The sequence below is a fragment of the Trichechus manatus genome, unplaced genomic scaffold (assembly GCF_000243295.1).
Source record: "Trichechus manatus latirostris isolate Lorelei unplaced genomic scaffold, TriManLat1.0 scaffold00071, whole genome shotgun sequence".
Taxonomy (NCBI): domain Eukaryota; kingdom Metazoa; phylum Chordata; class Mammalia; order Sirenia; family Trichechidae; genus Trichechus; species Trichechus manatus.
In genome coordinates, this window is record NW_004444007.1 from 9,817,183 (window position 1) to 9,841,755 (window position 24,573).

A 24,573-nucleotide genomic window follows, 5' to 3' on the forward strand; every position below is an offset into this window, starting at 1 on the left:
GGTCCAATCCACAACAGATCATGGGGATGTAATAAAACCGTAACTGTAAGCACAGCACTTTCCTGAGTTCTGTGAGTCCTTCTAGGGAATTATCAAACCTAAGGGTGATCATGGGAACCCCTGAACTTGTAAACAGCTAGCCTGAAGTGAGGGTGGCCCTGGGAACCCCTGAACTTGCAGCTGGTATCTGAAGTGAGGACAATTTTGTGGGGATGGTGCCTTCAGACCGTGCAGTTTGGTCAGCTCACTGCAGAAGCGCAGACGTAAAAGGAAGGGTTTCAAAAGGAAGAATCAGCTGGTGGAGCCTAACGCCACAGAAGACACACTGAGCACCCCCAACAGGTGAATAAGACTCAGAATCTCAGGGTCTTTTTGGGAAAAACTTAAATCCCTGTTGGTAACAGGATAACATAAGTAACTACACTATGAGTGACAAGTTGATTAAATAATGTTTGAGAGATAGGAAGAAAAAAACACTCAAAAAGTTTGTTTGTTTGTTTTTTCATACACTGACCATCAACTGGTGTCAACTATCATGGTGTGAGTCGTGGTCTGAGTCACTTGACTTAAGCCAAAATGTGTCTTTGGTGAGACCAAAGGCACACTCTCAGTGCCCAACCCTTCAAGCTCTGAAAGTTTTTTTTTTCCTACTCATTATGCACGGGCTAGAAAAATAAAATGCACAAATTCATATATGGATCCTATTAACGTATCGAATAAACATCATACTGTTTTTGGGAAATCATGGCATGCCTTCTTTGGACAAAAGATGTCAACAAAACCAAAGATAACTGCTTGACTGATTTAAAATTATCACTGGGTACAATTTAAAATGGAAAATTAATAGGTAGATTTGCACCAAACTCAAGATTAAATCATTACTAAGCAGACAGTAGGAGCCTTGGTGGAACAGTGGTTTAAGCACTCAGCTGCTAACCAAAAGGTCGGCAGTTCAAACCCACCAGCAGCTCCTAGGGAGAAAGATGTGGTCTGCTTCTGTAAAGCTTTACAGCCTTGGAAACCCTACAGGGCAGTTCTACTACATCCTATAGGGTTGCTATGAGTTGGAACTGACTCGATAGCAGTGGTTTTCATTTAAGAAGTCAGTACACAAAGACTTTATCATGAGTTCCAATGAAAAATAAAATCAAAAAGCGATATTTAATCCTTCTGTTCTTGTGATAAAGTCTCTTGAGAAGATATTAAGAACTGCATTTTCCAATATCATTTTCACCCCTCAGTTAAAAAAAAAGTCATATTACATAAGAATTTGGTAGCAATTTAGTACGGTTTTGTGATATTTAGAAATATTTTAATTTAGGAAATTAATTTTACCAACAGTATACAAAGAAAGGAGCCCTGGTGGAGCAATGGTTAAGTGCTTGGCTGCTAAAAGAAAGGTCAGTGGTTAGAACCCACCAGCCACTCTGTGGGGGAAAAACCTGGCTATCCGCTTCCATAAAGATTATAGCCTTCGAAACCCTATAGGGCACTTCTACTCTGTCCTACAGGGTCGCTATGAGTCGGAATGGACTTAACACACAACAACGTACGATATTCTGGACAATTTCTTTGGCAATTATTAGTTTTTAAACGTTTTAAAGGAATAGGAAGAATTCCTATTCCTTTTAACCACCTATTTCAGAACTCCTTAACCTGGACTCTATGATTCCTTATTAGAAGGCTCAAGCACAGCCCTCGTAAGGTTCACGGAATGCTAAGCAGTGTAGCAAAATTCTGTGTGCATGCAAGGAGGCTTTCCACAGTGATCAGATGGATTTGGCATGGGGAAACTGTATTTGCTTTTTAAATCCATTTTCAGCTCTAGCCCCCAAGTTTTCCCTGTAATAAATCATAATCAGGAAAACAAAAAATGGAAATAAGATCTTACAGTTCACTTAAGTTCTCAGTACTGATATAATTGAGTCTTAAAATGCTACCTCTACGAAGATGCTACCACTACTTTTTAAAAATAGTGATAATTCCCTGCAACTATGTAACTTCTCATCTATACTCAATGTAATATTGATTCTAAATCATCTTACCATCCAGAAGACAATCAAAATGAAGGCACTGCAAGTACTCCCTCTCTCTCATGAACCCATTCAGAGGCGTTGCCCATCCTTCCGCCAAAACCTGTACCCACTGCATATCCACCTAGTAAATGAGAAAGTAAAGCAAAATTCTCTCTTTCGTGTATTTCAAAAACAATAATGGCCTTTAAAAGACCAATTCTGAAAGTAATGGAGAACAACATTTCAAGAATGACAATTTATACAAAATATAACAAAGAATAAGTGTAGTAACCAAATAATATGCATTTCTCCTAATAAATTTAAATAACATTAAGCTTCCAAGTATTTCAAATAAGGACAGCATCTCCTAAAACCAGTGGTTCTGAAACTTTAACGTTTATCAAAATCCCCTGGAAGGCTTGTTAAAACAAAGATTATTCCACTCCCAGAATTTCTAACTTAGATTGTTTGCTGTGGGGCGCAAGAATTTGCACTTCTAACAGGTTCCCAGGTGATGCTGCTACTGTTGATAATCTGGGAGCCCTACTTTAATAACCCCATTCTAAAACAAATCAAAGAAGTCCCTGTGGGTGGAAAAGCTTAACAAGCTCAGCTGTTAACCAAAGGCTGGAGGTTCAAGTCCACCCAGAGGCACCGCAGAAGAAAGCCTGGTGATATACTTCTGAAAAATCAGCTATTGAACCCTCTGAAGCACAGTTCTACTCTGACACCCATGCGGTCACCATAAGTCTACGTCAACTAAACAGCAACAGGTACTGGTGAAAAAACAAACTCCTAATGAAAGAATTTACCAAAACAAGTTCCTCATCCATGAAAGAGTACCTTTCATTTTACAAAGATTGTATTATTTCATAATCTTTAAGATTTCGAGGCTATTTCTTTGGAACATTGAAGAGTTAATGACCATAAGCTGGATACGCTCGCTCATTTTTGAACTGGATATATAGGAGTGGCTCTCAAGTGAGATGAAGCCAATGGCCAAGTGATGCACTGTAAAACGTAGCTTAGTATTTATTCTCGAATTATGCTGGCCAATGTGTTCCACCGCAAAATCAAACAAGGACAAGGTTTTCCTCGTCTTTAATTTTTCACAGGAAAACCACATTTACAGATCAAATGTTCTCATTTTCAAGTTTTCCTCTTATTTTTTTAAACCTCTGGCATAGACCACCATTTTGTCTCTATTGGAATCCAATTTTGATGGTATCTGACAACATGAATTTTTTTTTTTTAATCAATCACTTTTCATACTGCTGTGCAAAGAAGGCACACTCTTCCAGGTGCTTTGCCAATTCGACAAGTTTGAGAACCACTGTACTGAAGAAAAGTTCACATTTAGAAAATGCTACTGTTTTTTGGTGTTCTGGAATTCAACTGACCTGGATTCATATTCATTCATTCACGTTCTGCGCGCGCGCGCGTGTGTGTGGTGTGTGTGTATGCATGTCTGTGTCTGTCTGTGTGTGTTCATTCCATGTAAAGTCTGCCTGTGATTTACAGGTAAACTATTCCCTTGCTTCCTGAAGTGTTCTGCCCTCCCACTCTTCCTGCTTGGCACTCCCCAGCATGTGCTGGCTTCTGGCCAGAGACCCAATTACACAAAGCACATCAAGGTAATCTACTCCTATCAGGTATCTGAATAACTACTGAAGAGTCTTTCTCCAAGCCCATAGATTTTTTGTTTGTTTCCCTTTTCTCCTTACTTTCAGGCTTGGCACTTCCCTGGGTGCTCTGGATTTTTACTATACGGAAAAGAAAGGTTGGGGGATTCGACTTACACACTAGATTATTTCTTAATCTCTCTATTTTTAAAGTATGCCTCAGTAATAACATTAAAAATTTTCTAAGATTGAAAATGATACATTATAGTTTCCATTGTTATCAAGTCTAGTGTAAGCAATTTTTTAATGGGAATGATATCTAGTGATATCATTAAGATATATAACAGAATTATTCTTAAAAATATACGAAGGAAGATTAAGGAGTTTGTCAGGGGATTAAGAAATATGTTTAAAGAAAAAATGTTCATTTTAATTATTATAGATCAATATTTCTTAACCTTTTAGAACCCATTCCTTCTGATAAAACTAAAAATCTCACATTTCTTTATTTTTTGATATTTCAAAATAAATTATTATGACTAGGAGCAAATCAAAGCCACGGTAATTCTGGAATATGCTTTTACAAGCTAAACATATTCCCCATTCCTGGAAATTACGATATACACCACAACACTCCTACTGCCACCCCTGGCCTCAAACACCGCTACAAATCACAAATTTTACAAACTAATGACTGCATGTCTGACTGTACCACTTACTTTATTAATTTTCAGTGCTGGTAATGTTTCTGCATCTGTTTTTGCCAAATGCAGTTTATTTTCTGGCACATACAGTTCCTTTACCTCGTAAGAGGCATCCACGGGTACAATGTCCTAAACAACATCAAAAGTAACAATTAAATGTTTGACTCAACAACTAGGAGTTCTTCAAAAGGGTACTGTAATAAAGACAACCCACATTTCAAAATGAGACAAAAAAGCATAAACCAGGGGCTCTGAATGTGTTACCCCCGTCCCCAACTAATTTTCCAAATGTCAGACGGTCTACTCGCAAGCAGGTAATATCCTACCCACCAGAAGAAATTAAGCCCAATGTCCTATTATCTAATGAGAAAGAATAAAGAATAATTTTGCAACTGCAAATCAGATGTGACCTCAAATTAGTAACAATAAAGAGAATCAGGAAATTTAAAAAAACCCACTGTAAACATAATTCTCATTATCTTTGACATGTTATAAAACAATTTTATTCCAGCTCTTCAAATGCATCTTTATGATTAGTGTCTTCATAGTCATTCCAGCCACATTTCAGTCATGCAATCGTGTTCCAGAGTATGTCATCTTTCTTTCCGCCAGCCTGATTTGAGAAACATCACTTTCTGATCCCATATGAAATTGCAGTCTGGAAATTTTATCCAAGCTCCAAGTACTCATTCATATAACATTCGGACAATGCTTTCCCCATTTCATCCTACAAGTAATACATTTGTGATTACCACAAAATAGCCACGTATATACTGCTCATTAAGTGATCTTTACTGCTCTTGGAGTACAGCTATGAATGGCAATTTCTGGAGGTTCCTCTGCCCCTTGAGCGTTCCACAGCTCACAGGGCTCATGGAGAACAGAGAAGTGTATGTGTGAGGCAGAAACCCTGCACAGCACAGTATATATTCCAGACCTTCTTATACTAGTAAGCTTCCAGTAGGCACCCATAGCTGAAGGTTATTCATTTGCTTACTAAGGGTAGATACTACATGAGGGTGTTAAAAAAAATAGCAGTGAAGAAAACTTACACCAGCTGCCTCTATTCTCTCTCTTTGTAAATACAGATACCGTATAGCCTCATACTAATTGGGGCAGATTATCTCCAATAAACCGAAGCTAAACAGGACGCGTCTTAAATTTTGCCAAGGGAGTCAAAGAAGGGGTAAGTAAACATACGCAATTTATACGTAATACTTGATTCCATTATTCACCTGAAGAGGGAAACACATACAGAAAAAGGAATCTTCCCTAAAGATAGCAAGAGAAATAACTTATGGTAGCTCATTCTGTGCCTTCCACCTCTGGGAATTACTTTGAATACATTTATTTTAAATCATAGAATAACAGCAAAGAGAATTTGGAAATGAGAAGAACAAATCACCCTACATGTGATTACTACTGTCGCTTTTGTATATTCCCTTCAACCATTCTTTGCCCACAGGCACATTAAGAGGGTAAATGGTAGTTTCAATAATCTGCACAAAGCCTGTTACCTCATCAACTAGAAAATAAAAATTCAGAATCAACTTATCCTGCAAGAACAAAGTTACATGCATTAAGTGAACTGCACACCTACTCTATATGTTCAGTCAGCCTCTTGGATACGTAAGGACCCCAAAGATGCCTTGAGGCATACATAATCTTTGCAGCTGCAAAATAAAGAACTGAAATCCTCCACAACTAGGAAAAAGTCTAAAAGCAACTGAAATTTCACAGTCAGGCACTAATTAGGACTTTTAAGAGGAAGAACATGATACAGTTCCACAAAACAGACTTAAAATTCAAATATTTACGTTAAATACAAAACATTAAGGCCACAACATATTCAAAATTGAAAAGAGATATGAGAAAACAAGGGTCTACAGGAGATCAATAATTTCTAACGTTCTTATCTTTGATGCGAAGTGAGAGAAGACGCTTTCCAAACCTAAGATCTGAATTCAAATTCTAACAGGTATACTTGAACCTGTCTCCTACTCAGGTGCTTAAAAAACAACAATAAAAAAAGGTACTAATGTTGTTATGACAATTAAATGACTTAAAGCATCTGAATTGAGGTGGCTAACATCCACTGGTACTTACTTTAATACCTGGCACTGTTCTAAAGCTTCATGTGAATTAGCTCATTCAATCTTCATAAAATCCTGCCTATGAAGGTAGAAGAAACTATTGCTATCCCCCTTTTACAGATGAGAAAACTGAAGGCCAGGAGAGGTTAATAACTTGCCTCAAGTTCCTGCCATACTGTCTCCCAAAGCACTTATCACGCAATAGTCAATAAATAATAATTAATAATTATAGTGTACTTGCTATATGCCAGGCCCTGTTCTAAGTACTTGACATATATTTACTCATAGAATTGTCAGTACAAGTCTAAGGCAGGTACTGTTATTACTTCTCATTTCACAGATTAAAGAACGAAGACCAGAAAATTAGGTTAATTTTTCTAACCTCTTACAGTTGTTAAGTGTTGGAGCTGGGATTCCAACCAAGATGCCAATACTATTCTTCTCCAAAAAAACTTTACTAGTCCTCCCATGAAAACCAAGTTATAAAACGTTGTGTCACACAAATTGTTCTTAATTTACTGTCATGTTTTTATTAAGCATTTAGAATTCCCACAGTTTCTGGTCAGCAAGTGATCTTTCTGTATTGACAAAGTTCTAACCAAAAGTGAAGAAACCAAACATTTCAGTTAGGCCTACCTAATCAGTGTTATTAAGGATAAGTGAGCAATTTTCAACCCACGTTTTCAAATCCTGCCATAGTGAATAAAGTTGAGAACCTTCATTTCCACCGCTTTGGACCCTTAGAACTTTGAAAGCCAGAATCTGCAGTCTGGAAAGAAATGCATACAGTTCACAGAGGAAAAGAATCTCATTCTCAAATTCAATGTTTAACAGCAACTCTACCTAAAGCACCTTTCTTTGACATCTCAAAAGGCTATGTTATTGTACGGCTGGAATACTTTGTTTTTGTTGGGGTGGGGTTTGGCTACTCGTTCCTTCCCCTACATTTACGGTGGCTAACCGTCAACAATTTTGGTTTCTTTCAAGAAGGAAAGTCAGGGCCACATAAACCAGAGAATCCATCAGCCTGAGACCAGAAGAACTAGATAGTACCGAGCTACCACCACTGACCGCCCTGACCGGGAACACAACAGACAGTCCCTGATGCAATAGGAGAAAACTGAGGAGCAGAACTCAAGTTCAGGTAAAACCACCAGACTCAACAGTCTGACTGTGGCTGGATGAACCCCCGAAGCCATGGAGTCTAGAGGCTCTGTTAATCCAGAACTAAAATCATTCCCAAAGTCCACTCTTCAGACATAGACTGGACTATAAAACATAGAATTAATACTCACGAAGAGTGTGCTTCTTAGTTCAATCAGATACACGAGACCAAATGGTCGGCTCTTGTCCATTGGTGGGATAAGGCAGGAAGGGCCAGGAACAGGTTGAACGGACACAAGAAACCGGGGATGGAAAGGGGGAGTGTGCTGTCACATTATAGGGATGGAAACTAATGTCATGTAACAGTATGTATACAAATTTTTGTATGATAAAGCCAAGAGTGTGCACTGCTGACTGCTCTACTCCAGGCACATGGTTGGGTCTGTGATCCTTGCCTTCACTGGGGATCGCCACTATCCAGGACCACCACAACACTGGAGATACACCTGAGTACATGAATCTACTCTCTCTGCACAGAGACTCAAAAAAGAATTAAGGAGGGGACAAGATGGCAGCTTATTTAGATACATCATGCCGTCCCTGTATAGCAAAGACTCAAGAAACCAAGTGAAACAGATGCAGATACAATCCTAGCACCTTGAACACCAAACAGAAGGATAAAGAATAGAATCGAACACTGACTAGAAGAAGAAATTGAAAGAACCCAGCGAAAGAGAAGTGATATGGAGCAGAAATGCTCTGCCAGCCATCCCAGCTCAGCATGGCCATCCTGTGACAAAGCTAGTGGTGACCCCTGGAGAGGAGCTCAGGAAGGCAACTTCACAGCATTCTCAATAAGAGAAAGAGAAACGATGTAGACACACCCGGAGAGAGACAAGGTGAGTGGAACCTGATCTGGATCTAAGGAGAAAAAGCACAGGAAGGAGAGAGAGAGTTCCAGAGATTCTGGTGTCCACAAAGTAGGGCAGGAGCCAGGATCCAGAGTTAGATATACTCACAAGTGCTTGCCCGCCCGCATCCCACACCTCTCCCCAACCCATGAGCTGAGGCAGGAGCGCACTCTCACAAGCCTGTCAACCACCCCCCAAACTGGCAAGACATAGCAAGTACTCTCCCAAGTGCCTACTCACCAGCCACCCAACCTCTCAACCCGGCTAGGTGGAGAGTGCACTCCCGTGCCCCTCCAGCCCACCAGTCACCCTGCCTGCTGACCCAGTGAGCAGTAGAGAGAGCTCCCACCATACACACTCACCGACCAACTCGGAGAGCGGCAGAGAGCGCCAATACTAGTCAAACTATATCAGAGCATAGAAAAGGAAGGAATATTCCTGAATTCATTCTATGAAGCCAGCATAACCCTGATACCAAAGCCAGGAAAAGATACCACTAAAAAAGAAAATTACAGACCAATATCTTTTATGAATATAGACGCAAAAATCCTCAACAAATTTTTCGCCAAAATAATTCAACAGTATATCAAAACAAAATACATCATAAATAAGTTGGTCATACCACGCATGCAAGGATGGTTCAACATTAGAAAATCAATCAGCATAATTCACCATATAAATAAAACAAAGGAAAAGAATCATATGATCATCTCGATTGATGCAGAAAAGGCGTTTGATAAAATTCAACACCTTTTCCTGATAAAAACTCTCAGCAAAATAGGAATAGAAGAGAAATTTCTCAACATAATTAAGGGCATATATACAAAACCAACAGTAAACATTATTCTCAAGAGAGAGAGACTTAAAGCATTCCCCTTGAGTATGGGAACCAGACAAGGATGTCCTCTGTCTCCACTCTTATTCAATATTGTATTGGAAGTCCTAGCTGGAGAAATAAGGCAAGAAAGGGAAACTGGTAAGGAAGAAGTAAAACTAGCTCTACTCACAGATGATATGATTCTATATATAGAAAATCCCAGAAATTCTACAAGAAAGCTACTGGAACTAATAGAAGGATTCAGCAAAGTGGAAGGGTACAAGATCAACGCACAAAAATCAGTTGGATTCCTCTACCCTAACAAAGAGAACTTTGAGAAAGGGAAATCAGAAAAACAATACCATTTTACACCCCCTCAAAAGATAAAATACTTAGGAATAATTCTAACTAGGGACATAAAAGACTTATACAAAGTATACTACAAAAACACTACTGCCAGAAACCAAAACAGACCAACATAAATAGAAAAACATACCATGTTCATGGATAGGAAAACTTAACCTTGTGAAAATGTCAAGACTACCCAAAGCAATCTACAAATATAATGCAATCCTGAGCCAGATTCCAACAATGTTCTTTAATGAGATGGAAAAACTAATCACCGACTTTGTATGGAAAAGAAAGAGGTCCCAAATAAGTAAAGCATTATTGAAGAAGAACAATGTAGGAGGCCTCACACTTCCCAATCTCAGAACCTACTACACAGCCACAGTTGTCAAAACAGCCTGGTACTAGTTCAACAACAGACACATAGACCAATGGAACAAGATTGAGAACCCAGAAGTAAATTCATCCACCTATGCATATCTCATCTTTGACAAAGGATTGAAGTCCACTAAATGGGGAAGAGAACGTCTCTAACAAATGGTGCTGGCAAAACTGGATATCCATTTGCAGAAAAATGAAACAGGATCCATATCTCACAGCACACACAAAAACTAACTCAAAATGGATCAAACACCTAAATGTAAAACCTAAAACTATAAAGTTCATGGAAGAAAACATAGGGACAAAACTAGAGATGTAATTTATGGCATAAATAGGTTATCAAACATAACTAACAATGCACAAATAGCAGAAGATAAACTAGATAACTGAGACCTCCTAAAAATTAAACACTTATGCTCATGAAAAGACTTCTCCAAAAGAGTAAAAAGAGAATCTACAGATCGGGAAAAAATTTTTGGCAATGACATATCTGACAAGGGTCTAATCTCCAAAATTTATAGAAAACTTCAGCACCTCAACAACAAAAAGATAAACAATTCAATTAAAAAAGTGAGCAAGGTACATGAACAGACACACTTCACCAAAGAAGACATTCAGGCGGCTAACAAACACATGAAAAAATGCTCATGATCATTAGCCATTGGAGAGATATAAATCAAAACTACAAGGAGATACCATCTCACCCTGAAAATAAAGGTAACGATAAAAAAAAAAAAACAGAAAACAACAAATGCTGGCAAGGTTGTGGGAAGACTGGAACTCTTAACACTGCTGGTGGAAATGTAAAATAGTACAACCACTAAGGAAAACAGTATGGCCCATCCTTAAAAATCTAGAAACAGAAATACCATATGATCCAGCATTCCACTCCTAGGTGTATATCCTACAGAAATAAGAACTGTGATATGAACAGACATATGCACACCCATGTCCATCACAGCATTATTTACAATATCAAGAAGATGGAAACAACTTAAGTGTCCATCAACAGATGAATGAATAAACAAACTGGTACATACATACAATGGAACACTAGGTAACGATAAAGAATAATGATGAATCCGTGAAATATCTCACAACATGGATGAATCTGGAGGACATTATGCTGAGTGAAGTAAGTCAATCACAAAAAAATATTGTATAAGACCACTACTATAAAAAGTCAAGAACAGGTTTACACACAGAAAGAAATATTCTTTGCTGGTTACCAGGGATGGGAGGGGGAGGGAGGGAGAATCACTAGATAGTACACAAGTGTTAATTCTGGTGAAGGGAAAAGCAATACACAATATGGGGGAAGTCAGCATAACATGATCAAGGCAAAGGAAAACAAAACTGAGAAGTAAGCAAGAATAAAGAGTAAGTACGGTAAATGCTATAACATACAATCCTACAACAACAGTAACAACAAACAATAATTTATGAGCAGATACATAGGTAAATATGTATGTTAAATAAGTGAGGGAGGTCATACAGGAGTACACCTACGTGTATATACAGGTATGGTTGTGGATATTTCTACATATGTGTGTGAAAATGTTGCATGTATACTCATATATATAATAGAGCACATAGAGGGCACAGTTATAGAAACAACTTAGACATTGGGACTAAGTTCAACTACTGGACTTGAAGGCTAAGGACCACAGTCTCAGGGGACATCTAGGTCAACCGGCAAAACACAGTTCATAAAAATAATGTTCTACATCTTAGTCTGGTGAGAAGTATCTGGGGTCTTGAAAGCTCGAAAGCAGCCATCTAAGAAGTAACTACTGGTTTCTTCCAGCCTGGAGCAAGAGAGAAGGAAGAAAACCGAAGACTCAAAGAAACAACTAATGGCTCACGTGAACCACAGACTCCTCTAACCTGAGACCAGAAGAACTAGATGGTGCCCAGCTACCACTACCAACCACTCTGACCAGGACCACAATAGAAGGTCCCAGTTAGAATGGGTAAAAAATGTGGAACAAAATTAAAAATCATAAAAAAAAAAAAAGGGACCAGACTTACTGGTCTGAAAGAGACTAGAGGAACCCCCAAGACTACTGCCCTAAGACACCTTCTAACTTGAAACTGAAGACTCTCCCGGAGGCCACCTTTCAGCCAAACAACAGACAGGACTATAAAATAAACAATAACACCTGTGAAGAACGTGCTCCTTAACAACAATCAACTATATGAGACCAAAAGGTCAAAATTTGCCCAAAACCAAAGATGAGAAGGCAGGGAAGGACAGGGAAACTGGACGAATGGAAACGGGAAACCCAGGGAGGAAATGGGAAGAGTGCTGACAGATTGCAGGGATTGTAACCAATGTCATGGAACAATCTGTGTACGAGTTATTGATTGGGAAACTAATTTGCTATGTAAACTTTCATCTAAAGCACAATAAAATATTCCAAAAAAAAAAAAAAGAGAACTAACAAAAGTCCCCACAGATAATGTTCGGAGTTTCCTTCCAACCATACCCTAAAGTACAAAACAAATGTACAAATAATTTGTGAACAAATCTAAGTATTTCTAAGATAATTGGTTTGAAATGGAAAAGGTAGTATCTACACTATGAGCCCAACCAAATTACTTTAAAAAAAAAAAGTTTGTATACTAATAACAGGTCCCTGGATGGCACAAACAGTTTGCACTTAGCTAGTAACCAAAAAGTTAGCAGTTTGAACCCATCCCACAGCACCACGGAAAAAAAGACGTAGCTATCTGCTTCTGGCAAGATTACAGCCAAGAAGACTCGATAGTATAGGGTATTTCTACTGTGTGACACATAGGGTCTCCATGAGTTGGAATTGACTCAACAGCACAGAACGACACTAATAACAGTCACAGCTTTAGCATCGATGCTGTGGTAGTAATGTGCTGCCATATTGCTTTATATGTATGCACACAGAAGCAACATTTACTTTCTTTTCCAAAAAGGAGGGATTTTTTTTTCCTTATTTTATTTTTAAGTCAAAATAATTTTTTCATTACAAGTATTTAAAAAAAGTATTCCGTTTTAGAAATTCACATCTAGCAATGTTTTTAAATGTACTGTACCCTCAAGACTTAGATGCAAACTTTTTCTGATGCATAACCAGCACCAAAATAAAGTTCAAGAGATAGCTACTGTTTCTCTCTTCCAAAAAGATGCATAAAGTGAATATTTCTGGAATCAACACAAACATAACAGCATGAATCAAGAGGGGAACATGGAGTATTTTTTGCTCAGTAGAAGAGAACTCGATGCAGATTCCATGTGCAGAGACAAAAGGACTGAGTATCAATACAAGAAGAATTTTAGAAACGCAGCCAGCCATTTTCTAGCACATTCTAGTGACACATCTCCTCAGTTTCCAAAACCACTACTAAACCTCTAAAAGGAGCAAAAACCACCTCAAAGTGAGACAAGATATCTAGACAACAGAATGGGATGTTCCTGCCACACACGCTCTCCATTTTATTTGGGATTCATTACAATGTCCAGAATGCACAGCCAGCTATTTGAAACTGTGCTTTTTTTCAACTTGTACCCATAAAACCCTTATTTCAGGAAGTTTCCTTTAAAACAAAAAAAGATCACAGGCCAGGCTAAAAGCAAGCCTTTATATACCTAAATGCCACATCTTACCTAAAGACCTCAACTCCAATCTTACCGCTCCAGTCACCAGTACTTAAGGGTAAAGAGAAGACAAAGGGAGTTCCTGGGAGGCCTCCTGAGTAAGCTAGTCAGTAATGCATTTCACATTACCATTAATGAGGAGTGAATTCTATAACCTGAGAATCTAGAAATACTTAAATATTATAAATTTTTAAATATTAAGTTAATGTTTAAAATGTAACATGAATACCCAAATTTTTTTTGCCTGATTGACTAAATACAGTGTGAGATCCAACATATGCTGAATCTATGTCCTTGTCCAACCACAGAAAATTGTTTGTTTTTATCTAGAAGCCAACAAGCAGGACAAACAACACTCATCACCTGAAAATAGTAGCTCTTGGCTTCTCATTTTAATCTTTCTAACGAACTCAGAGCATGTTAATAAACATAGTGAACCCACAGTTTAAGTTTTTCTTTCAAGTATTTTCTGCACTTTTTTCTTGAGCCAAATCTGCTCAACAGATCTGAAACACTAGGGCTCATTCATATTTTTATGTAACTTAAATTTCTATTATCTAAACTACATGCATCCAAAGCATAAACACCAAATGACGTTCTGGCAACACTTTAAAACTGAGCTGCAAAGTCTGGCTTTTGTGTGCAGTATAAAATCCATTTTGAGTACTAAACTACCATTTCATAAAAATATAAACCTTTAAATAATTTATTGAACTAGTAAATCTAAGGATCCTGGTAGATTTAAAAACAGTATTTAAAATATCACTTTAGATTAAAACCAGCAGCAAGAAGCCTACTTCCTTACAACACACCAAGTCAAAAAGTAATACTAGCAGGCCATCTAGTGACCATTTTAAAGGTTAGGAAAAAAAAAATTAAATCCCGAAGTCTTCAGTATTTGGTAGCATCTTCTATTTTCTTGAATAAACACACGCCAAATGAAGCACATTTAAAAAAATAAAGATGCTTTGACAAAAATGTAGTCTTTAGAAGAATGACCACATTGCCTATCTCAATTACAACACACAGGCCAGATCTAAAGAGAAATAAGACAACCCAGAGATGACATTATGCTAAAGTGCCCATGGTAACCAAAGTACCCATTACCCTAAAATACCCACCGTATGTTATACTATACTGGATATGTTATACTATACTTGATATGGTATACTGGATAGGGAAATAAATGCCATATTTTACTAAAGGACATTAAAGACACTGGATTGTACATGTTTTGTTACGTATATTTTTCCCACAATTAAAAGAAAAAAAGGAAACATGCAAGAAACAACTCCAGGTAGAGTTCATTTCACAAGAGTCTCTCCAAAGTAACGCCAAGCATCAGGTAGAAGAAAACTCCATATACCGCTATTATTTCCATGGAGACAGCGCTTCTCTGTCTCCTGAAGGTCCCAGGTCATATTACCCTCCTCTGCCTAATAAAAAGTCTAACAAAACTGAGCCTGAAAAGGAAGAGACAAAAGGTACTTATCTTGTTTTGACTATTTCAGAGAGAAAATTTTCACTCTACATGGTACAATAACCTAAGTGTCACTCATTTACCATTCAGATCTGGGTTTGGGGACCTAAGATAATCATTATTCATATCAGATAGCAGACAAACACTTTTCTTATTTCGTACTACATAAGACAAACATTTCACACCAAACGTGGACAGGCAGGAGGAAGTTTATTTCTTTACACAGTACACATTTCTCCCAATCCAGACAGTGTTGCTTCTGATCTGCTCTGAACTACTTTAAAAGTATTACAAAAATACCAAATCTTTCTAAAGTCAAAGAAATGCCATTCATCCCAATTTCTTAATCCCAACACTTAGGCAACAATCTGGTAAAGGAAGGTGAGAAGTCAGAGAAAAGATGCACAGTTCAGAAATTAGGCAGAAATGGAAAAGAATCTAGGTATTAGGAAAGGCAGCATAGTAGAAAGACAAGAATATGGGATGCAGAAAGAAGCCTATGTTCAAATCCTAACTCTACCAACTGAATTATTTTCAAACAACTTCACCTCCCTGAATCTCTGTTTCCTCATCAGTAAATTGAAGATAGCTATAACTACTTATCAGAGTTTTAACACAAATTAAATGTAACAATGCTATTAAAAGCATCTGATAAAGGGCCTATCATACAGTAAGAATTCAACTGACAGGAATTAATATTGATGGCTTCCATCTATGCCCATGACATTCTCTTTCAGGTACTTTATATGGAAAAAAACACAATTATATTCTTACACATAATGTAACTTACTGTAGAACCTCTAATCTTCACATCCCCAAATCAAGACACACACTACAAAGTTATTTAGATTTGGTTATTATTCCTTGCTTTAAAATACCACTGTATTTACATATTCATCTCATTCACTTCCCAGTCGATATTTTGGACTCTACTATTTGGTCTCACCTAACCCATCTTTAAGGAGCCCTGCTGGCACAGTGGTTAAAGTGCTTAGCTGCAACCAAAAGGTCGGCAGTTCAAGCTCATCAGCGGCTCTGCAGGGGAAAGACATGGCAGTCTGCTTCTGGAAAGATTTAAAGCCTTGCAAACCCTACAACGCAGTTCTGCTCTGTCCTATGGGGTCACTATGAGTCAGCATTGACTAGACAGCAGTGGGTTTTTAAAACTTATCTTTGGAAAATGCCTTTGTAAGGACAATGACGTTGAATAGCATTTGCCACCCCTGGATCGCTAGGAAGAAGGAATCTGCTATGGAAAATGCACATTACACTAAATTACCTTGCTGATCAGGATGCAGTACGCAAAGCATTCCTTGCATCACTAACCATGAACTTAGAGCTGAATGGCAGGTATTCACTGGTTGCTTACTGTCTAAATGCCCATTTGAGAATTAAACTTTGTGAGAAAAACAAAGAATGAGAATAAATGCCAGACCATGCCTAATCCTGTGTGTGTGTACATTTCACACACATACATACACTTAATATATCTATGTCGTAATATATTCTTTCACATATACACATATACCATATGTTATATGTATATTATACGTAAGGATAATTTCTTCCTCCAATTGTAAGTATTCTTAAATTCCATATCATGTTACAAAAAAAAAGAATACATTTATACATGATCTTTGTAGTCTACTATAAATTAAATAATAGTGGTGAAGACCAAAAAGTAAGGTCCACAAGGCAGTAATTTTTATTGTTTTATTCACTGCCATACCCCCAGTGTTTATAACAGTGCCTAGCAGGTATGGCACTCAGTAAGTGTTTGTTAAACAACTAACAAGATCAAGCAATTATAACACAGAAATACTCACATGCTTTCAATGGGAAGTGAAGTCATTTACTTAGGAAAGCATATAATTGAAATCTTTTTCCCTAAAAGAGGCAGGTACCAAAAGCAAGCAATTGCGTTAAGGTTAAAGTACTCAGCACAAAGACCACTTGGGAAGCCATCATGGTAACTCAAGCGAGAGTTGGTTAGAAGCTAAAGTAGGAGACAGGCCACTTTCCCCCAGATTCTAACAATCAGAATACTTAAAAACAAAGCCCTGCAGAGACATCCCTTAAAAAAAGTACTCAGTAAATTTTATTTCATATCTGTCCTCTTCAAATGGTAACTGAAATTATCCATTCATCAGACTATTTAGGAGACATAATACAGACCAATTAATACCTGCATAAAAGGAAGGGCAGCTAGTACAATCATTAAGTAGAAGCAAACAAATTAGGAGCAAGGCATTAATTAGGACCACAGAGACCAAGGCAAGCAAATGCAAAAAAAAAAAAAAAAAAAAAAAACTACAGTGGAATACATGAAAATAATAATGAAATGTGTTGCCTGGAACCAAACTTGAAGAACCTTAGACACAAATCACCTTTATTCCACAAACAATAGGGGAAAAAAGTCAATAAATGTTTTAGAGTGAAAGGGGAAAGGATTAGACCACTCTTTAGAAAGACAATTCTACAAACAGTATTAAAAAAATCAAAAACCAAACCTGTTGCCGTCAAGTCGATTCCAACTCATAGCGACCCTATAGGACAGAGTAGATAGAACTGCCCCATAGGGCTTCCAAGGGGATAGCTGGTGGATTTGAACTGCCAACCTTCTGGTTAGCAGCTGAGCTAGTATAGGATGGAATAAAAGGCAGAGAGAACTGAAAGCAGGGTGACCAGTTAAGGGAATATTATAATAGTTCAGGTAGAAGGAGCCTGAAGTTTTACAGTGGCAGTTCACCCTTAATTTTTAACCATTAAAAATAAATACAAAGTCCTAAGCATTAGACCCAACATGTGTCTTCATTTTCATTTTACAGAATCATGGTTAAAATCCAATTTAATTCTAAATACAACATGAGATCCTGGATTGATCCTGGAACAGAAAAGAACGTTAGTGGAAAAAACAACGAAATCCAAGTAAATTTTTTGTGCCCTAGTTAACAATATCATACCAACATTATTTTTTAGTTTTTATGAATGTTCTATGGTCGAGTAAGATATTAACATAAAAGGAAACTGGGTGACTGATATACAGGAACTTTCTGTACTATTTTTAGACGTATAGAGAAGAGTTGCAAAATTTTCTCAAAAAATTTTAAAAAAAAAAATTAGCAAAATCATCTCACTCAACTCCCCCCGCTAAAAAAAAAGAAAAAGCATGTTATGTGGGTAAAGTGTCAAATCAAAAAAAGGCCATACCTTGCTATTCTAAGTTTAATGCCCCAAATAAGTGGTTAGGAATTGAAGGAAAAAAAAGAAGATAAGGAGGGAAATATCTGCAGTACCGAGCACACATTAAATCTAATAATCACTTATTTAAGTATCTGAAGTATCTGGAATTAACTGTAGTCCATAAAAAGGCTTCAGAGATTCATGAGTCCCCTAAAATTATATATAAAAGAGAATATATGTGTACTTTTCTGGGGTTTTGCAAAACACTTAAGAACCACTAATTAGATGTAAAAAAATAGATAATCAAAACTAACAAAAAATAAAACTATGTATAACTTTCTAACTCTGGTAAGACAAAAATCTCAAGTTAAAAAAATGATAGGTTCACTGTACAAAAACAGAAACAAAAGCACATTAAAAATATAAAAGAAAAATACTGGAAAACATGGTTTGAAGAAAAATGACATAGAATATCTAGGTCTAAAAAAAGGATTTCATACAAATTTATAAGAAAACTTTAAAAGACCCAATAGAGTAAAGAATAATTGACAATTCGCAGAAAATGAAGCACAGGGGTTCTGCGAAAGAACATCACCCTACCCTAACAAGAGAAAAATCCAGCTTATCTACAAAATCATAAACTTTCTTGGGCCCACCATAGAGCTGAGATCCAAAGCAATAAGGTGAACTGAGTTCCGAAGAGTGACAAGTTCCACCAAGGTAAAACAAGACACACTAACCTTTAGCAGAGCATGGAAGGAAGAGCCGGCAGCAATAAAGGCAGGTAAGATTACAGCTAAAATGTTTTAACTCTTAAAGGCGAAGTGTGGACTAGTGTTAAAAGTAAGTATAACTGGGTGCCCCAGACACAAGAAGTTCTGCATTCACTCTCAACTGGACCTACAGTGGGTGCTCACAAGAGAGACAGGAGCAGGTATGAAAACTACAGAGCAAGCCACTTTTATCGATATACAGGCAGAAAACTCTGTCCACTTGTCAGATCCTTCTCTCATATAATGCAAAAGCCTTAAGCTGCTGGGGAAAGGCAAGAAACTGTCCCAGGGCCCATTATTTCTGGGAGAGGTGTAAAAGCAAAAATGGTATGCCAAAAGAAGAGAGAAAAAAAGAAACCCTCTCAGGCAGGACCAGGATTCTGCAGTGATACAAACCAGAAATCTGCTAATACATGTGAGGGGCAGAAAACTCACCCCACCCAAGACTCCAGTAGATTCAAAGCCATTCAGGGTGAAAACGGAATACCACAAACGATCCACCCCAAGACCAAGGAGTGTACAGAACCTGCCTAAGACTGAGGATAGACCAGGAAAACCCGAGAGCGACATTCCACTTCCATCATCAGCAATACCAATTTACTGCTGAGCGTGGAACAAGAGCCTAGAAAGAGATACTTCCTGTAGTGCAGGCAGGCAAGGAATGCTGAAAGCTTAGGGTACAGCAGAACACTCAGAAAAGCCCTCTAGCAAGCCAGGTCTCACTCTAAGCACAGTGTCGAGAAATGTGAATCCTGTGGTGCATTAAGAGTAACTACAGAATACCAAAACTCAAATCCAGCTGAGCTACTGACTAAATTAACTCAACCCACTACACTGACAGCCTGACAGAAAAGAGGTAGGCCCAGGGCATAAATACTATTTACCTCAATCTTTACTATTCTTCCAAACACAATGCCCAGCATTCAATAAAAAAAAATTATACACCAAAAAGCAAGAAAAACAACCCACTGTCAAGAGATAAAGCAATCCACAAAACCAAATCCAGATATGACTCAGATATTGAAACCAGCAGGCAGGACTTTAAAATAACTATGATTAGTATGTTAAAAAGATCTAGTAGAAAAGTAAACAGGCATGAACTATATATTAAAAACTATATTAAAAAAAATGCCAGGTGCTAATGATAGAAATTTTTAAAATTACATCCAAGTTTAAGAATTCCTTTTATGGGGATATAAATATATTGGGTATAGCTGAAGAATCAGCGAACTTGAAAAGAGGTGAGTAAAAATTACTGAAGATGAAAAATTAGAAGAACAAAAATGAAGAAAATAAGAGCCTTTAAAAACTGTGGGACAATATTATATGGTCTAACATATATGTAATTGGGATCTCAGACAAAGGAGAGAACAGGACAAAATATCTGAAGAGAAAACGGCCAAGAATTTTCAAAAACTTATAAAACAGCAAACCACTGACTCAAAAAGCTCAGAGAATTCCAAACAAGAAGGGAGAAAAAAAAAAAAAACCAAAAACCTACAAACATCACATTAAAATTGCAAAAAACCAAAGATTAAGAAGAAATCTTGAATTCAGGCAAAACAAACATTGTAATAAATAGAGGAGCAAAGAAAAGAATTGTATCAGACTTCTCATCAGTAACAATGCAAGCCAGAGGACCATGGAGTAACACCTTTAAAGTACTAAAAGAAAAAAAACTATCAACTCAGAATTCTATACCCAGCAAAAATATCTTTTAAAAATGATACTAGACTGGGAGAGGAGATGGGAAGTTATTGCTTAATAGGTTCAGAGTTTTTGTTCAGGATAATAAAAAGTATTGGAAGTAAAGAGTGGTGAAGGTTACACAACACTGTGAACGTAATTAATGCTACTAAATTGTACACATAAAAACAGCCAAAGTGGTAAATCTTATGTTATATACATTTTACCACAATATTTTTTTTAATGAATTAATACGAGCTGAAAGAATTCACTGCCAGGAGATCTGCACCATAAAAATGTGAAAGGAAGTTCTTCAGGAAAACGAGTATATCAGATGGAAATTTAGATCTACACAAAGGAGTGAAGAGTGCTGGGAACAGTAAAAATGATGGTAAATAGAAGAGATGTTTTCCTATTTTTAATCTCTTGAAAAAATAGTTGTCTAAAGCAAAAATGTAACAGTAAATTGTGGGATTTATAACACGTAGAAGTAAAATATATGATAACAACAGCACCAAGGCAGAAGGGAACACATGGAACTATACTGATGTGTAAGGATTTTTCGCTATATGCAAAATTATTTGCAGGTAAACTATGATAAGTTAAAGCTGTATCTTGTAAACCCTAGTACAACCACTAAAAAAAATTTAAGAGATATAGCTCTTAAGTAAATATAAAACAAAATAAAAATAAATTCCCAATCAAAAAGAAAAAGGGAGAAAAGAGAGATTAAAAGGAACAAAGAACAGATGGGACAAATAGAAAATTGACTACCAAGATGGTAAATCTAAGTCCAACCACAGCAATAATTACAGGAAATGCAAATAGTCTAAACATCCCAAATAAAAGGCAAAGATTGTCAGATTAAAAAAAAAAAAAAAAAGACCCAACTATATATTATCTATAAGAAAACCATTTTTAAGGTTAAAAAAAAAATGGAAAAAGATACCCTTAAGTGTCATAGATTGAATTATTTCCCCCAAAAAATGTATGTATTAATTTGGCTGGGCCATGATTCCTGGTATTGTGTGATTTTCCTATATGCTGTAAATCCTGCCTCTGTGATGTTAATGAGGGAGGATAGGCGGCAGTTGTGTTAGTTAGGCAGGACTCAATCTACATGACTGGACTGTGTCCTGAGGCAGTATCTTGAGATATAAAAGAGAGAAGCAAGCAGAGAGACAGGGGGACCTCATACCACCAAGAAAGCAGTGCCTGGAGCAGAGCATGTCCTTTGGACCCGGGGTTCCTGTGCTGAGAAGCTCCTAGTCCAGGGGAAGATTGATGACAAGGACTTCCCTCTAGAGGTGACAGAGAGAGAAAGCCTTCCCCTGGAGATGACTCCCTGAATTTGGACTTTTAGCCTCTTTATTGTGAAGAAATAAATTTCTCTTTGTAAAAGTCATCCACTTGTGGTATTTCTGTTATAGCAGCACTAGATGACTAAGACACTATGCAAACACTAATCAAAAGAAAACTGGAGTGGCTATATTAATATTAAGTAGATTTCAGAACAAAAGATAAACAGAGACATTACATAGTAATAAATAGGTCAATTCATCAAGATGACATAATATTAATTGTGTATGCATCTAATAACAGAGCTTTAAATTACAAAAAAACAAAAACTGAAATAACTGAAAGAAGAAATGGAAAAAATGCCGATTATAGCTAGAGATTTCACATTCCTCACAGTAGACAGAAAATCTATAAGAATATAGAAGGCTTGAATAACACTGTCTACCAACTTGACCTAACTAAAAATTATAAAAGAACTCTACTCAATGACAGCAGAATACACACTCTTAACAAGTGCACACGGACAATTTATCAAGATAGACCACCAACATTTTCTGGGCCATAAAACAAATCTCAAAAAATTTTAAAAGATTCAAATCATTACCAGTTATAGTCTCTGACCACAAAAGAATTAAACTATAAATCAATAACAGAAAATATCTGTAAAATCCACAAATATATGAAAATTAAATAACCCAGGCCAAAAAAAAAAATCACTAGGAAAATTAGAAGATACAGGCATACCTAGTTTTATTGTGCTCTGCTTTATTGGGCTTCACAGATACTGCATTTTTTATAAATTGAAGGTGTGTGGCAACCCTGCATCGAGCAAGTCTATCAGCGCCATTTTTCCAACAGCATGTACTCACCTTGTGTCTCTGTGTCACATTTTGGTAATTCTCACAATATTTCAGACTTTTTCATTATTATATTTCTTATGGTGATCTGTGATCAGTAATCTTTGATGTTACTATTGTAATTGTTTTGGGGCACCACGAACCACGCCCATATAAGACAACGAACTTAACTGATAAATGTTATGTGTATTCTGACTGCTCCACCTACCAACTGTCCCCCCATCTCTCTCCCTCTCCTAGGGCCTTCTTATTCCCTGAGACATGACAATAATGAAATTAGGTCAATTAATAACCCTACAATGGCCTTTAAGTGTTCAAGTAAATGGAAGAATCGCATGTCTCTCACTTTAAATCAAAAGCTAGAATGACTAAGCTTAGAGAGGAAGGCCTATCAAAAGCCGAGACAGGCTGAAAGCTAGGCAAGGCGTCTTGTGCCAAACAGTTAGCCAACTTGTGAATGCAAAGGAAAAGTTCTTGAAAGAAATTAAACGTGCTACTCCAGTGAACACACGAACGATAAGAAAGTGAAACAGCCTTATTGCTGACATGGAGAAAATTTTAGTGGTCTGGATAGAAGATTAAATCAGCCACAACATTCTCGAAAGGCAAAGCCTAACGCAGAGCAAGGCCCTAATTCTCTTAAGTTCTATGAAGGCTGAGAGAAGTGAGGAAGCTGCAAAAGAAAAGTTTGAAGGTAGCAGAGGTTAATTCATGAGGTTTAAGGAAAGAAGCCATCTCCATAACATAAAAGTGCAAGGTAAAGCAGCAAGTGCTGATGTAGAAGCTACAAGTTATCCGGAAGATCTAGCTAAGATAACTGATGGAGGTGGCTACACTAAACAACAGATTTTCAATGTAGACAAAATAGCCTTATACTGGAAGAAAACGCATCCAGGACGTTCACAGCTACAGAGGAAAAGGCAACGTCTGGCTTCAAAGCTTCAAAAGACAGGCTGAACAACTGGACTAAACCAAAGCTAGTAACTTTCCTGAATACAACCAAACACTAGGAGGGACAGAGTAGCAGGGGTAGGGTCTGGGGATCATGGTTTCAGGGGACATCTAGGTCAACTGGCATAACAAAGCTTATTATGAAAATGTTCTGCATCCCGCTTTGATGAGTGGCGTCTGGGGTCTTAAAAGCTAGCGAGCAGCCATCCTAGATGCATTAATTGGACCCAACCCACCTGGAGCAAAGGAGAATGAAGAACACCAAGACACAAGGAAAATATTAGCCCAAGAGACAGAAAGAGCCACATAAACCAGAGACTCCATCTGCTTGAGACCAGAAAAAATATATGGTGACTGGCTACCACCAACGACCGCCCAGACAGAGAACAAAACAGAGAGTCCCTGACAGAGCAGGAGAAAAGTAGGGTGCAGAACTCAAATTCTAGTAAAAAGACCAGACTTAATGGTTTGACTGAGACTGGAGGGACCCGGGAAGACATGGCTCCCGGACTCTCTGTTAGCCCCAAGACTAAAACCATTCCCGAGGCCAACTCTTCAGAGAAAAATTAGACTGGACTGTGGCACATAAAATGATACTCATGGAGAGCGTGCTTCTTAGCTCAAGTAGATAAGTGAGACTAAATGGGCAGCTCCTGTCCAGAAGTGAGATGAGAAGGCAGAAAGGGTCAAGAGCTGGTTGAATGGATACAGGAAATCC

At 37.5% G+C, this 24,573-nt stretch overlaps 1 protein-coding gene across 2 annotated transcripts in view; it reads right to left on the reverse strand.

Annotated features, from left to right (window-relative positions):
* Positions 1–24,573, reverse strand: part of PAPSS1 (3'-phosphoadenosine 5'-phosphosulfate synthase 1) — a 136,796-nt gene that overhangs the window by 69,157 nt on the left and 43,066 nt on the right. For both annotated transcript variants that reach the window (XM_004380219.2, XM_023734782.1), the window contains 2 exons: positions 4,357–4,470; positions 2,046–2,157 (listed from right to left, as the gene is read on the reverse strand). In XM_004380219.2, coding sequence (XP_004380276.1) covers positions 2,046–2,157; positions 4,357–4,470 — 226 coding nt within the window. The remainder of the gene's footprint in view (positions 1–2,045; positions 2,158–4,356; positions 4,471–24,573) is intronic.